The sequence below is a fragment of the Hyperolius riggenbachi genome, chromosome 8, assembly GCF_040937935.1.
Source record: "Hyperolius riggenbachi isolate aHypRig1 chromosome 8, aHypRig1.pri, whole genome shotgun sequence".
Lineage (NCBI taxonomy): Eukaryota > Metazoa > Chordata > Amphibia > Anura > Hyperoliidae > Hyperolius > Hyperolius riggenbachi.
The window spans coordinates 37,000,531-37,014,038 of NC_090653.1; the positions used below are offsets into that span (position 1 = coordinate 37,000,531).

The 13,508-nt window shown below is 51.3% G+C and overlaps 1 protein-coding gene across 1 annotated transcript in view; it reads left to right on the forward strand.

Annotated features, from left to right (window-relative positions):
- Positions 1-13,508, forward strand: part of LOC137528723 (class I histocompatibility antigen, F10 alpha chain-like) — an 83,156-nt gene that overhangs the window by 52,329 nt on the left and 17,319 nt on the right. Inside the window, exon 5 of the mRNA XM_068250234.1 lies at positions 12,107-12,202. Within this exon, the coding sequence (XP_068106335.1) occupies positions 12,107-12,202 (96 nt within the window). The remainder of the gene's footprint in view (positions 1-12,106; positions 12,203-13,508) is intronic.

The following is a 13,508-nucleotide window of genomic DNA, read 5'->3' on the forward strand; positions in this document are numbered from 1 at the left end:
AAAGGCAGGCAGCGTCAGGCATTGGACTCACTCGTGTGCCTGCAGTAATTAGAGAAGGGAAAGCTGCTGCAGACTCTCATAAGGAAAGCTTAGTTACGCTCTTGTAGGCTTGTTAGCTTGCTCCTGGCTGATTGGTATTGCTAAAAAAGCACCCCTCAACAGCTCTTCTGAGAGCTAATCTTGTTCTTGTGATCTATTTTTGTGTGTGTGTGTGTGTGTGTGTGTGTGTGTGTGTGTGTGTGTGTGTGTGTGTGTGTGTGTGTGTGTGTGTGTGTGTGTGTGTGTGTGTCCGTCCCACTGACACTTGTGTTGCATAGACAGCCTTGGTAATTCCTACTGTGTGTGTGCCACTGCCAGCCAGGCCCAGCACATTCAGTGACTACCTGTGTGTGTGACAGGTGCACATCAGGGATGCTCGGATGTGCCTCATCCACGAATTCGGAAATCCGCCTGGTTGCAAAAAAAAATCCGCATTCGGCCCCGCCGCATGCGGATTTTCGTCCGCGTCCACGCAACCACGCGGATTTTTTCCCGTGAATGGCGTAATCACGCGCGGATTCACGCCCGGAGGCGGATTTTCTTTTAACGTTAATAACAAAGCCCCCATACATGCTACAGTCCCCCAAATAGCATGGATTATCGAGGTGATAAGGGGCAACATAACTTCAACATAAAAAAATTCCCCCCCAAAAAATTTTTCTAGAGAAAATGGATTTTAAAGTGAAATCAACACTTTAAATGGGGCTATTAATTGGTAATAAGTGGTTTTAAAAAGGGATATACGCGTTAAGCAGTCAAAGAGGTGAAGGCGAGTTCCAATGGCACTTGGCGGCGAAGGTACCGCTGGAGGAGGATGAGTGGCTGACGGCAAAAAGGCTCCAGAGAGGTTTTTGTAATTTTTTTTTTTTTTTTTTTGCAGCAATTAGCAATGACATCGCAGCAGAGTTGTCAGTGGACACGGGCAGTGTGAACGCAGAGTGCAGTGGTGGTAGCGACTGAGTCAGGAGAAGGACTATGCGGGCGGTCAGTTCAGCAGCACAGAAGGACCACGGCAACATACTGGTGGTAGTAGTAGCAGCACAGCGTCATAGTGCTGGCCAAAAAATTAAATGCACCCGGTGACCCGGGCAGTGTGAACGCAGAGTGTAGTAGCGACTGAGTCAGGAGGACAAAGCGGGCGGTCAGTTCAGCAGCAGCAGCAGCACAGTAGTAGTAGCACAGCGTCATAGTGCTGGCCAAAAAATTAAATGCACCCGGCGACCCGGGCAGTGTGAACGCAGAGTGTAGTAGCGACTGAGTCAGGAGGACAAAGCGGGCGGTCAGTTCAGCAGCAGCAGCACAGTAGTAGTAGCACAGCGTCATAGTGCTGGCCAAAAAATTAAATGCACCCGGTGACCCGGGCAGTGTGAACGCAGAGTGTAGTAGCGACTGAGTCAGGAGGACAAAGCGGGCGGTCAGTTCAGCAGCAGCAGCAGCACAGTAGTAGTAGCACAGCGTCATAGTGCTGGCCAAAAAATTAAATGCACCCGGCGACCCGGGCAGTGTGAACGCAGAGTGTAGTAGCGACTGAGTCAGGAGGACAAAGCGGGCGGTCAGTTCAGCAGCAGCAGCACAGTAGTAGTAGCACAGCGTCATAGTGCTGGCCAAAAAATTAAATGCACCCGGTGACCCGGGCAGTGTGAACGCAGAGTGTAGTAGCGACTGAGTCAGGAGGACAAAGCGTGCGGTCAGTTCAGCAGCTCAGAAGGAGGACCATGGCAACTTACTGGTAGTAGTACCATAACACCAAAAAATTAACCAAGGTAGGCACTAGGCAGGTAGTAAATGTCTTTATAAAGGCAGGCATAGTTAACAACAGCACATGCAGGCAGCAGCCACTTCATGTCCCCCTGTGTCCGACAATAGGGGCCAGAAACTCACCTTCCACCCAAGCCTGGTTGATTTTCAGGAAGGTGAGTTTGTCCACAGAGGCGTGGGAGAGCCGAGAGCGCTTCTCTGTGACCACGCCACCGGCCGCACTAAAGCATCTCTCTGAGAGGACACTGGAAGGAGGGCAGGATAGGAGTTCCAGGGCGTACTGGGAAAGCTCGCTCCAGATGTCCAGTCTCTTGACCCAGTACTCCAAGGGGTCCACGGGGCTGTCGGTGTCATTGAGCCCGCTGGATGACCCCATATAGTCAGACACCATGGTGGTCAGTCGTTGCTTGTGCTGGTTGGTGGTGGATGCTGTGGCGGGCACCTCTGTTCTGGGCTGCTGCACTGCATACAGGCTCTTGCTTAGGCTCTTCAGGTCTCCGGGGCGCCAGTTGCTGCTGCTGCTGCTGGTGGTTGTTGTTGTGCTGCTAGTGGCAATGGCAGGCACCTCTTGCTGGCTTGGCAGAGCAGTTACAGTGGGGGTGGAAGGCTGGGGGAATGCTTCCAGTAGTCTGCGCACAAGGGCCTCCTTCAACTCCCTTGTGCGTTGCTCGGTGGTGGATGGCGTCATTAAGTCTCCCAGCTTCCCCTTCAGACGGGGATCAAGCATCAAGGTAATCCAGATGTCCTCCCTTGAACGCATCTGGATCACCCGGGGGTCCCTGCGAAGGCAGCGCAACATGTGCACAGCCATGGGAAACAAGTGGGCCCTGCCAGCAAGATCTCCCTCGTCCTCGCCATTGTCCCATAACGCATGCCTGTCCTCTTCCTGTGCCATGTCGTTGTCCTCCTCAAACCGCCATCCACGTACAACGCCTGCTGCACTCTGCTCCTCCTCCTCCTCCTCATTCAGGTTAGGGACCTCCAACTCTTCCACTACCTGCTGTGAGCCCTCCTCTGAGCTGGACTGTGCTGCCATCTGCTCCTGTTCTTCCAACTGCCTCAGGGCTTCATCCCCACGCTCAATTAAATTGTCCATTGCCTGCTCCAGTAGACAAACCAAGGGCACCCACTGGCACACAGAGGCCCGCTCCTCACTGACCATCTTGGTTGCCTCCAGGAAGGGACTCAGCACCAGGCATACTTGCTGCATCAGTGTCCACTGAGTGGCAGTAATCATGGGGACTTGCTGGTTGCTGGGGACACTTGGGTCTAGCATGTAGGCCCTAAGAGCCAGCCTGTGCTGACACAGCCGCTCCAACATGGCCAGAGTCGAATTCCAGCGAACTGGCATGTCGATGATCATCCGGTGTTGTGGCCTTCCATACTGCTGCTGTAAGGTGGACAAGAGTGCAGAGGCAGTGGCTGACAGGCGGAAAAAGCGTTCCACCGCCCGGGCATCCTGCAGCAGCTCGCTCATCCCCTGGTAGGTGCGCAAGAAGCGCTGCACCACAAGATTGAGCACGTGGGCCAAGCAGGGGATGTGCTGGAGGTTTCCCTGCTGCACTGCTGCCACCAGGTTGGCCCCGTTATCGGCTGCCACATACCCCACTTCCAGGCCTCTGGGGGTCAGCCACCTCCGCTCCTGCTTCCTGAGGGCGGCCAGGACGTTGGTGGCCGTAAGCCTCTCCTTCCCCAGGGTCACCAATTTTAAAAGGGCTTAGCAGTGCCGAGGCTTGGCGCTGCTGCTGCCGAGGCAGGCTTGCTTTCCGGGTGCTGAGGGAGTGTCGTGACAGGACCCTTCTGCATCCCCCCTGATCCCGCGTGGTGGCACCACTAGCTGGGCTGATGCGCTCTTGTCCTCCCTCCCTTCCATCAGTGTCACCCAGTGGGCCGTAAAGGACAGGTAGCGACCTGTCCCAAATCTGCTACTCCACGAGTCCATGGTCACGTGGACCCGCTTGCCCACAGAGTAGTCCAGGGAACGGGCCACGTTTTCCACCGCAAACTTGTGGAGTGCTGGGATCGCGCTCCTGCTGAAATAGTGGCGACTGGGGACTTGCCACTCGGGGATGCCAAATTGGAGCAGCGTCCGCATGGCGCTCCCCTCCTGCACCAGGGAGTAGGGAAGCAGCTGTGATGCCATGGCCCGGGCCAGCAAGCCATTTAGTTTGCGGATCCGCCTGTGGCTTGGAGGCAGAGGCTTGGTCAGACCCTGAAAGGTGTCGCTCAGCAGGGTCTGACGACGCTGGGATGCAGGGGAGACAGAGGAGAGAGACGAACACTGGCTGCCAGCCTCAATGTCTGTGTCCTGAGCAGCCGAGGTGGAAGAGCGCTTGCGTGCTACTACTGCTGCTGCTGTGGGGGATTCACGACCCTGAGGGAGGGAGGATGCTGCTGCGCTGGTGGGCCTTCTGCTCTCAGGAACCCCTGCCAGCAGTGCCTGCTTCCTCTTAAAGTCCGCATACTCGCGGCAGTGGCGGCTTCTCAGGTGGCCCTGGAGGGATGAGGTACCCATCTTGCTCAGACTTTTCCCACGGCTCAATCTTTTGCTGCATAACCTGCACACCGCATACCTTTTGTCATCAGTACATTCCTCAAAGCAATCCCACACTGGTGACTTTAATTTACTGCGGCCCCCACTAGCAGAGGGTGCAGCGGAGCAATGTGTGGTAGTAGTTGCCGGGGGTTGCATGGTGGTGGTGCCGGCTGAAGCAGTGTCCTGTCTACTTCCTCCACGCCCACTGCTGCCGATGCCCCTGCCCCTGCCTGACATATGGCGATATCCTTGCCTAGGCCGAGGTGACTCGTCATCCTGCTCTGACCATTCTTCCACGGACTCAGCAGGCTGCACATAGTTAGGGTCCACAACGTCATCATCAGCAGCATCATCATAATCCAGCTCTTCCTCTGACTCCCCCGCCTCCTCTTCTGTCCCTACATCCCCAGACACAGACCCCTCTTCTTCATCACCAGAACTCAACAACGCTTGTGATTGTGGCCCGATCTCAATCTCTGCCACATCAGTCCCCAGTAAGTCCTGTGCTTCTTGCATCAGCAGGTTCCCAGATGCCGGACTGAGGGACAGAACGCTGTCATCCTGGGAGGGCTGCTGACCAGTGGGTGCTGGGGTGGATGTCACAACAAGCGTGGGATGTTGGCTGCTGCTGCTACTGCTTGGAGTGGTGCTCCCAGTAGAGGTCTGGGAGGAAGTCATGATGTCCATGAGTACGTCAGGTTCCATTTGCTCAACCACCACACGGGGACCAGAAACTTTAAAATATTTGGACAATGGCGTCCGCTGACTCGGCCCAGGCTTTGCTGCCCCCTTTTCTGCTGCATCACGACCACGTACAGCTGGGCATCCTCTCCCTGGACGTGGAGCAGTCCCAGAAGTGGCTGAGGCAATTGAACTCCCTTTCCTCTCACCCCGCGAAACCCTGCCAGACATGTTGCTAGTAATGAATCACTGGATGCAGTGGGCACAGTACAAGGTCACTGAAGGATGCAGTGGGCACAGCACAAGGTCACTGAAGGATGCAGTGGCCACAGTACAAGGTCACTGAAGGATGCAGTGGGCACAGCAGTGGGCACTGGATATACAACTAGGTCACTGAAGGATGCAGTGGCCACAGTACAAGGTCACTGAAGGATGCAGTGGGCACAGCAGTGGGTACTGGATATACAACTAGGTCACTGAAGGATGCAGTGGGCACAGTACAAGGTCACTGAAGGATGCAGTGGGCACAGTACAAGGTCACTGAAGGATGCAGTGGCCACAGTACAAGGTCACTGAAGAATGCAGTGGGCACAGCAGTGGGCACTGGATATACAACTAGGTCACTGAAGGATGCAGTGGGCACAGTACAAGGTCACTGAAGGATGCAGTGGGCACAGTACAAGGTCACTGAAGGATGCAGTGGCCACAGTACAAGGTCACTGAAGAATGCAGTGGGCACAGCAGTGGGCACTGGATATACAACTAGGTCACTGAAGGATGCAGTGGGCACACAAGGATGTCACACTGTGTAATGAGATGCTCATATGCCAGCGAGCGAGCGAGCAGTGGGCACTGGGCACGGCACAAGGTCACTGACAGAATGAATGAACAGCGCTGGCAGAGAGTGGCGGCGCTGGCGGTGTGACTGGCTGCCTGCAAATAGTACAAGTGTATAACTGTCACTGGAATATACAAGTGAACACTGCAGCTGCACTAACCTGCCTGCCTGCACTCTACACACAGATAATCCCCACTCCCACTACACTGCAGCACTGAACCTGCCTGCACAGCACTACACACAGTTAAATAATCACTAGACTCCCACACTCCCACTACACTACACTGACTACAACTAACTACAGCAATCACTCACTGACTAGCTAACTGTGTACAGTATAAGAGCAGTGTTAGCAAAAAAAACGCTTTGTTTTTAACACAATAAATGCACTTGCTCAAACAACAATGGCCTGGAGATAATCCTCTCAGCACCACAGTCTAGTAGCAAGGACAGAGCTTTTCCATCATGGCCGCCGCTTTATATTCAGGAGGGGAGGGCATAGCTCCCCTCCTGTGATTGGTTGCTAGGGCCTGGCTGGGGCACTCTGATTGGCCTGCAATGTGTCACTTCCGCACAGTTTGACGCATTTCTGCAAACCACGACTTCAGCGCCGGGTTTCACGAGCGTGAATGCGGATTTCTGTCCGCATTCACGCGTAGCCGAAGCAGATTTTCGTGGTTGAAAATCTATTCACGGCTTAGCGTGTCCGAGGCGGAATGCGTCAAAATGGTCGTGAATCCACGCGTAAGCGTGATCACGACCTGGCGGTGAGCACCACTGGTGCACATTGTAATACCCATCACTGCATATACCTACTACCTGTTGTTCACTTCAGTGCACCCACCTACCTACGTGAGTGCACGCAGTGTCACTGTGCCTGTCTGGTACCTGTCTGTGTGTGACAGGTGCACATTGTAATACCCATCACTGCATATACCTTCCTGTTGTGTTCAGTGCACCCACCTACCTACGTGAGCGCACGCAGTGTCACTGTGCTTTTCCGGTACCTGTGTGTGTGTGACAGGTGCACATTATAATACCCATCACTCCATATACCTTACCTACTACCTGTTGTTCACTTCAGTGCACCCACCTACCTACGTGAGCGCACACAGTGTCACTGTGCCTGTCCAGTACCTGTCTGTGTGTGACCAGTGTACATTATAATACTCATCACTGCATATACCAACTACCTGTTGTTCACTTCAGTGCACCCACCAACATACGTGAGCGCACGCAGTGTTACTGTGCCTGTCCGATACCTGTGTGTGTGTGTGTGTGTGTGTGTGTGAGACAGGTGCACATTGTAATACCCATTACTGCATATACCTACCTGTTGTTCACAGTGCACCCACCTACCTACGTGAGCGCACGCGGTGTCACTGTGCCTGCCTGGTACCTGTCTGTGTGTGACAGGTGCACATTGTAATACCCATCACTGCATATACCTTCCTGTTGTGTTCAGTGCACCCACCTACCGAAGTGAGCGCACGCAGTGTCACTGAGCCTGTCCGGTACCTGTCTGTGTGTGACAGGTGCACATTGTAATACCCATCACTGCATATACCTACCTGACAGTCACTGTTGTTCTATCATTGAGCTCCCACAGCTCGGCGACCATATAGGCTTGAAAACCGCCTCGGCCTGCGCTCTCGCCACGGTGCGCACCAGTCTAGCACGGCTGTCACTACACAAACAGTTGTTTTGCTTGCTGCGTGTTCTAAAAAAAAATTATGAAAATCGGTCCAGCAGGGCCTGAGAAATCCTCCACGGCTGCTTACCCCAAGCTCAGCTCGGGGTTTCCGGAGGGAAGGTTAAGGCACTGAGCTTGAAAACCGCCACAGCCTGCACTCTGGCCATGGGGCGCACCAGTCCAGCACGGCCGTCACTACACAAACAGCTGTTTGCGGTGCGTTACACAGCGAGTTTGGTGTGTCAGTGTGAAGCAGTACTCTAATTACACTCCTTGATTGATGTATACATATGCAAGATGTTTTAAAGCACTGGGCTTGAAAACCGCCACGGCCTGCACTCTGGCCATGGTGTGCACCAGTCCAGCACAGGGACGGATCTAGACCAAGTTGCCCCAAGTTGCGCCTGGGGCAAAGTCAGGTTTTGGTGCCTAAACTGCCATTCCCCATCCACATTTTGCCGCCTTTTTAAGAATTTAACAAACTGCGCCTGGGGCAAGAGACCCCCTTGCCCCCCCCTAGATCCGTCCCTGCGGCTGTCACTACACAAACAACTGTTTGCGGTGCGTTACACATTGAGTTTGGTGTGTCAGTGTGAAGCAGTACTCTAATTACACTCCCTGATTGATGTATACACATGCAAGATGTTTTAAAGCACTTTAGGCCTGCAATTTAGCATGCAATGTGATTTCTGCCCTTAAAACGCGGCTTTGCGTCAAATCCATATTTTTCCCCGGGACTTTTGGCATCTATCCCACTCCGCCATGCCCCCCTCCAAGTGTTAGACCCCTTGATTATCTTTTCCATCACTTTTCTGGCCAGCATAAGTGTTTCTAGTTTTCAAAGTTCGCCTCCCCATTGAAGTCTATTGCGGTTCGCGAAAGTTTGCGTGAACCGAACTTTTGCGGAAGTTCGCAAACCCGGTTCGCGGACCGAAAATCGGAGGTTCGGACCATCTCTACTGCACATGTGTGAGCACGCTTTCCTGCACACACGTGCAGTACAGAGCCATCTGTCTTCAGGAGCACTTGGCTTCTGAAGCCTTCCATGGCCTCTGACAAGGGTGACAGCGCCATAGGTAAGTATACTTTTTTTTATTTTAAAATTCACTTCAGTATTGCATCATTACACGACGCACACGCGCACACACACCCCCTTCTCCCCACACAGTAAGTTTCACTCCTACCCCTTCTACACACACTGCAAGATAAAACACACACCTACCTTCCCCTATACTGTATACATACTGGACAGGGGTCGGGGAGTTGGACGTCTCTCTCTGCTGCCGCTAAACTCCCCGCAATGTTAAATACTATTTCCCCTCCCCCCTCTGAGTTGTAGCAACTCAGAGGGAGGTGTAATTTGGGGTCTGGTGATGGCCAGATCCCCGCGTTACTCTGCGTAGGGCAAATATCATAGCATTGCTGCTATCACAGCACCCAGCTTCGGCGCTGTGCGCCAAAGTTACCTGCTTCGCCTATCCCCCCCGACACAGAGTAAGTTACAAGACACACACACACGCACACACCAAGTTACAGAATGCACACACCTCTCACACAAACACGAATACACACACTGTACATATACACACACTGACACTGTACACACATACACACTACATACTCACACACACAGTGTAAACACACAGTCTGCAGGCACACGCGCGCTGCAACTGCTTTCACCATGGCCCAGCTACTCACAGTGCTGGATGGAGCACTTGAAATTCTTTTCTTTTTCCACCGATGCTGTGACGGGCAGACAGGTGGGAAGGGGCGGAGCTTCACGCACAGACATGTGGGAGGGGCGGAGCTTCACACTGGGGGCAGAGCTACATGTGGAAGGGGCGGGGTCACAGCCAGCACTGCTCTTCTGTGTTCCAGGCCAGGCCGATACTATGAAGTAAATATCGGCAGTCGGAGGGATATGCAGAGAGGTGGCGGTGGAAAATAGTCTCATTTCACCTGCCAGCCTCTCTGCAATGCGGGGGGTAGTCACTCCAGCATTCCCGAATGGGCCCTGCGCCCATGATTAAAAAAAAGAAAAAGCACCAAAAAAAAAGGCAGCAGGACAGGCGGGCCCCCCAGTTCATGGCGAAGGTATCTGGGTCCCCATAGCAATTGCTCTGGTTGCTATGGTGATCCCTACGCCACTGGCTTTCAGCGTTACAAAAATGGTTAGATTGTGGTAGGGCAGCAAATAGAACTTTTACAAGAAGCTGCCAAACTCTGCAGATGGGATAATATGTAAGTACTGTAAGATCATACTCACCTATGGAGAGGGAAGGTTCTGGATCCCATAGAGCCTCCCCGCTCCTCTCTCCATGTACTTATTCAACTGCTGCCCCGCCCCCATCCCTGTTGAAGCTATTCGACCATCTGGTTAAATTTGCCTTTGGGGTTCCTCAAAGGGATCCCATGGTTTTTGTTATACATTATGTACTTCCTCTCTAAGGGCCCTTTTCCACTAGCAATCGCAATCACAAATCACAAACGCCAGCGATTGCGATTGTGATTTTTCATTAATTCTGTTATGCGATTGCGATTTGCGATTTTCATTGCATTGCATTATCATTGTAAAAATCGCTCCAGCAAGCGATTGCGATTTGCGATTAGCGATTTTCAAATCGAATCACTGTAGTGGAAAATACTTCTCGTGATTGCTATGATAAAGTAACAACCCTAGCGATTTAAAAATCACTAGCGATTTGCGATTTTGCGATTCAGCAATCACAATCGCTCTAGTGGAAAAGGGCCCTAAAGCCTTACCACCTATGTAATGGAATTAAAGTACCACTATTGCGAAAAAAAACTGCCAAAATAGTAAGATACCAGCCAGCCTCCCTACTCACTTGCACACTATTTTGTCAGTTAGACTGCTGTTCAGGAAATGCTGTTGAAAACAAAGAAAACCACAAATATTTTAGCCTTAAAGGGGCACTATGGCGAAAAATAGTAACATTTAAAATATGTGCAAACATAAACAAACAAGATGTACATTTTTTCCAGAGTAAAATGAGCCACAAATTACTTTTCTCCTATGTTGTTGTCGCTTACAGTAGGTAGTAGACATCTGACAGAAGTGACAGGTTTTGGACTAGTCCATCTCTTCATGGGGGGATTCTCAGGGATTTATTTTTTTTCAAAAGCACTTAGTGAATGGCAGTTGCTCTGTCCAACTGCCCAAAAACTGTGTAGTGAGCAGGGAAGCTGGCCAGCATCATTGTTTAAATCCTTTTTAGGGAATATCTTTATAAAGAATAAAAGCCTTGCTGAGAATCCCTCATGAAGAGATGGACAAGTCCAAAACCTGTCGCTTCTGTCATATTTCTACTACCTACTGTGACAGCAACATAGGAGAAAAGTAATGTATGGCTCATTTTACTCTGGAAAAAATGTACTTCTTATTTGTCTGTTTGCACATATTTTACATTTTTTCACCATAGTGCCCCTTTAATAGCAATTTGACTACAGCTAAACATGACTACAGCATATTTGCAGGCTTTGTAGTTGGGTCACAGTGAAATCCAAGATGGCCACCCCATAGTAGTCGGAAAAGCTAAAAGTCTGATTGTAAGTCAGAAATTGTTTATAATGCCTGGTACACGCAATGTCATTTTCCTGTAAGATCGACAAGAAATTTCCTATCGTTCAATATTTTCCAACATGTCCGATCTGCTTCCAATCAAGTAAGGGATGAATTTTGAGAGCAGTAGTACTGCACAATCCTTCCCTTTTTCTGAAGCAGATCAGACATGCTGGAAATTATCGAAAGAAGGGAAATTTGCAATTCCACTTTCTTCTTTTTGAGGGAGAGTCCTTATTTTGAGAAAATTCCTCTGCCCCTCTTTGTGCCTGAGTTGTCCCTCTGTTAGGTCTGCAGATTATATACTACAAGTGTTTATACTTTAAATGCAACCCCTAATTGCTTATTTTAAAGAGAGTCTGAAGCGAGAATAAATCTCGCTTCAGACCTCATAGATAGCAGGGGCACGTGTGCCCCTGCTCAACTGCCGATATCGCGCCGCTAAACGGGGGTCCCTGATCCCCCCAAATCCCCTCCGTAATGCGGGGGAGCGCTTCCTGGTTGGTGCAGGGCTAACCGCCGCAGCCCTGCCCCACGCGCTTCTGTCAGCACGTATCTCCGCCTCTCCCCCGCCCCTCTCAGTCTTCCTTCACTGAGAGGGGCGGGGGAGAGGCGGAGATCCGCCGCTGACAGACGCGACTGGAGGCAGGGCTGCAGCCGTTAGCCCTGCCTCCAGGAGCGACCAAGTCTGCGACCAAGTGTCGCAGTGGGGGGTTTGGGGGTCAAGGGACCCCCGTTTAGCGGCGCTATTGCGGCGTTTTAGCAGGGGCACACGTGCCCTTGCTAACTATGAGCTCTGAAGCGAGATTTATTCTTTAAAGAGCAGTGTATGTTTCCAGTAATCAGTTGTAACCATTGCCGGACCTATTGATGTGCGAAATATTGACTTTTCCAAACTCTAAGGTTGGGAGGTTTTCTTCCTGATCTGTTCTTCTCAGATGGGATCTCAGCATTTATCACATCTCATGTTTTCTCTCCTAGAACCAGACAATGGCTTTCCAATGGCTGTGATTGCTGCTGCCATCTGCTGTCTGCTTCTTGTAGCTGCAGTTATTGCTGTAGTCATCATATACAAAAGTAAGTGTCACATCTGGACTGTCTGTTATCAGAGCTGTTTATTATTCCCAGATGTTACCTCCCATACCATTATAAATGAATGGATGCTCAAAACTGAACTTCATAAAATAAAAAAAAAAAACTCTATATCGTCCCCTTAACAATAATCCATTTAGAACAGGGGGTAACAATAGACCCTGCAAGGGATGCAGCCGCAAAGGAGCCCAAAAGCCAAAGGGGACCCCATCCTAAGAGACTGACGACTAAAGGCATGGAGAGAAAAAATGTTCTGCTCTCTGCACAATTGTTCTAATGACTGCATCTGCTCAGCCCCTGATAAATCATACAAAGTTTAGTAGAAAAATATTTGTAAAAAGTCCCTATTCAGTGTGCAGCAGGCTCTTGTGTACAGCACCCTACCCCCAGCTTCTCTACCCCTCACCAAGTACACTGTACTGTAGTGATGCAGGAGAAGTCTGCAGAGCCAGTTTTGCTCCATTAGAGGTGGACAGAGTGAGTGTTCTGCACACCATGTGTGTCTGTATGGGTGAATACATGCATGTTTTATCGCAGAATCTAATGTAATTGATAAAGAAAGTTGTGCAGTAGCCAATTGAATAACATTGGTTGTCACTTTACCTGTGCGGAATGCAAGGGAAGAGGGGGGGGGGGGGGGCGGTATTGGCGGGAAGAGGCCCCATCCAAAGATTTGCTAGGGGGCCCGGTGATTTCTTATTACGCCTGTGATTTACAAGCAGTGATGACAGCACATACTCCCACTCAGCCGCTAACCAAGGCCCACTTTAGCACACATAATTGCTAGGTTAAAGGTTAGAATTTGTTTAGTGATAGGAGAGCAACAAATAATCTCTGTCAATAGAGTATAGGAAATCCTTGCGTCACACTACTTATAAAAATAGCTTTTCTTTAAAGAATGACCATAGAAGGGGCTTCAGGTACGGTGACCATACGTCCCTTATTACCCGGGACGCGTCCCGCCTTCGGGGTCTGCTGTCCCAGGCTGCATGAGGTCCCAGGAAATGTCCCGCTTTTAGCCGCGGGACGTCCCGGCATCGGGACTCTGGCCACCGTACTGAATGAACTGGCTGCAGCGTCTGATAGATGCTGCGCCAGTTCATAGCCTGCAGCCCCGCTCCAGCCTGCATAGTCTCTGGCAGGCAGAGGCCAGGGCTACGGGAAGATGGCTGCTGAAGCCCTGTACTGAAGACTATTTGTGTCACCAGTACAGGGCTTCGGGCGCCCTCTTCCCGAAGCCCTGCTCTGCCTGTCAGCGCGGGAGACTGTGCAAGAGCAAGATTGTGCAGGG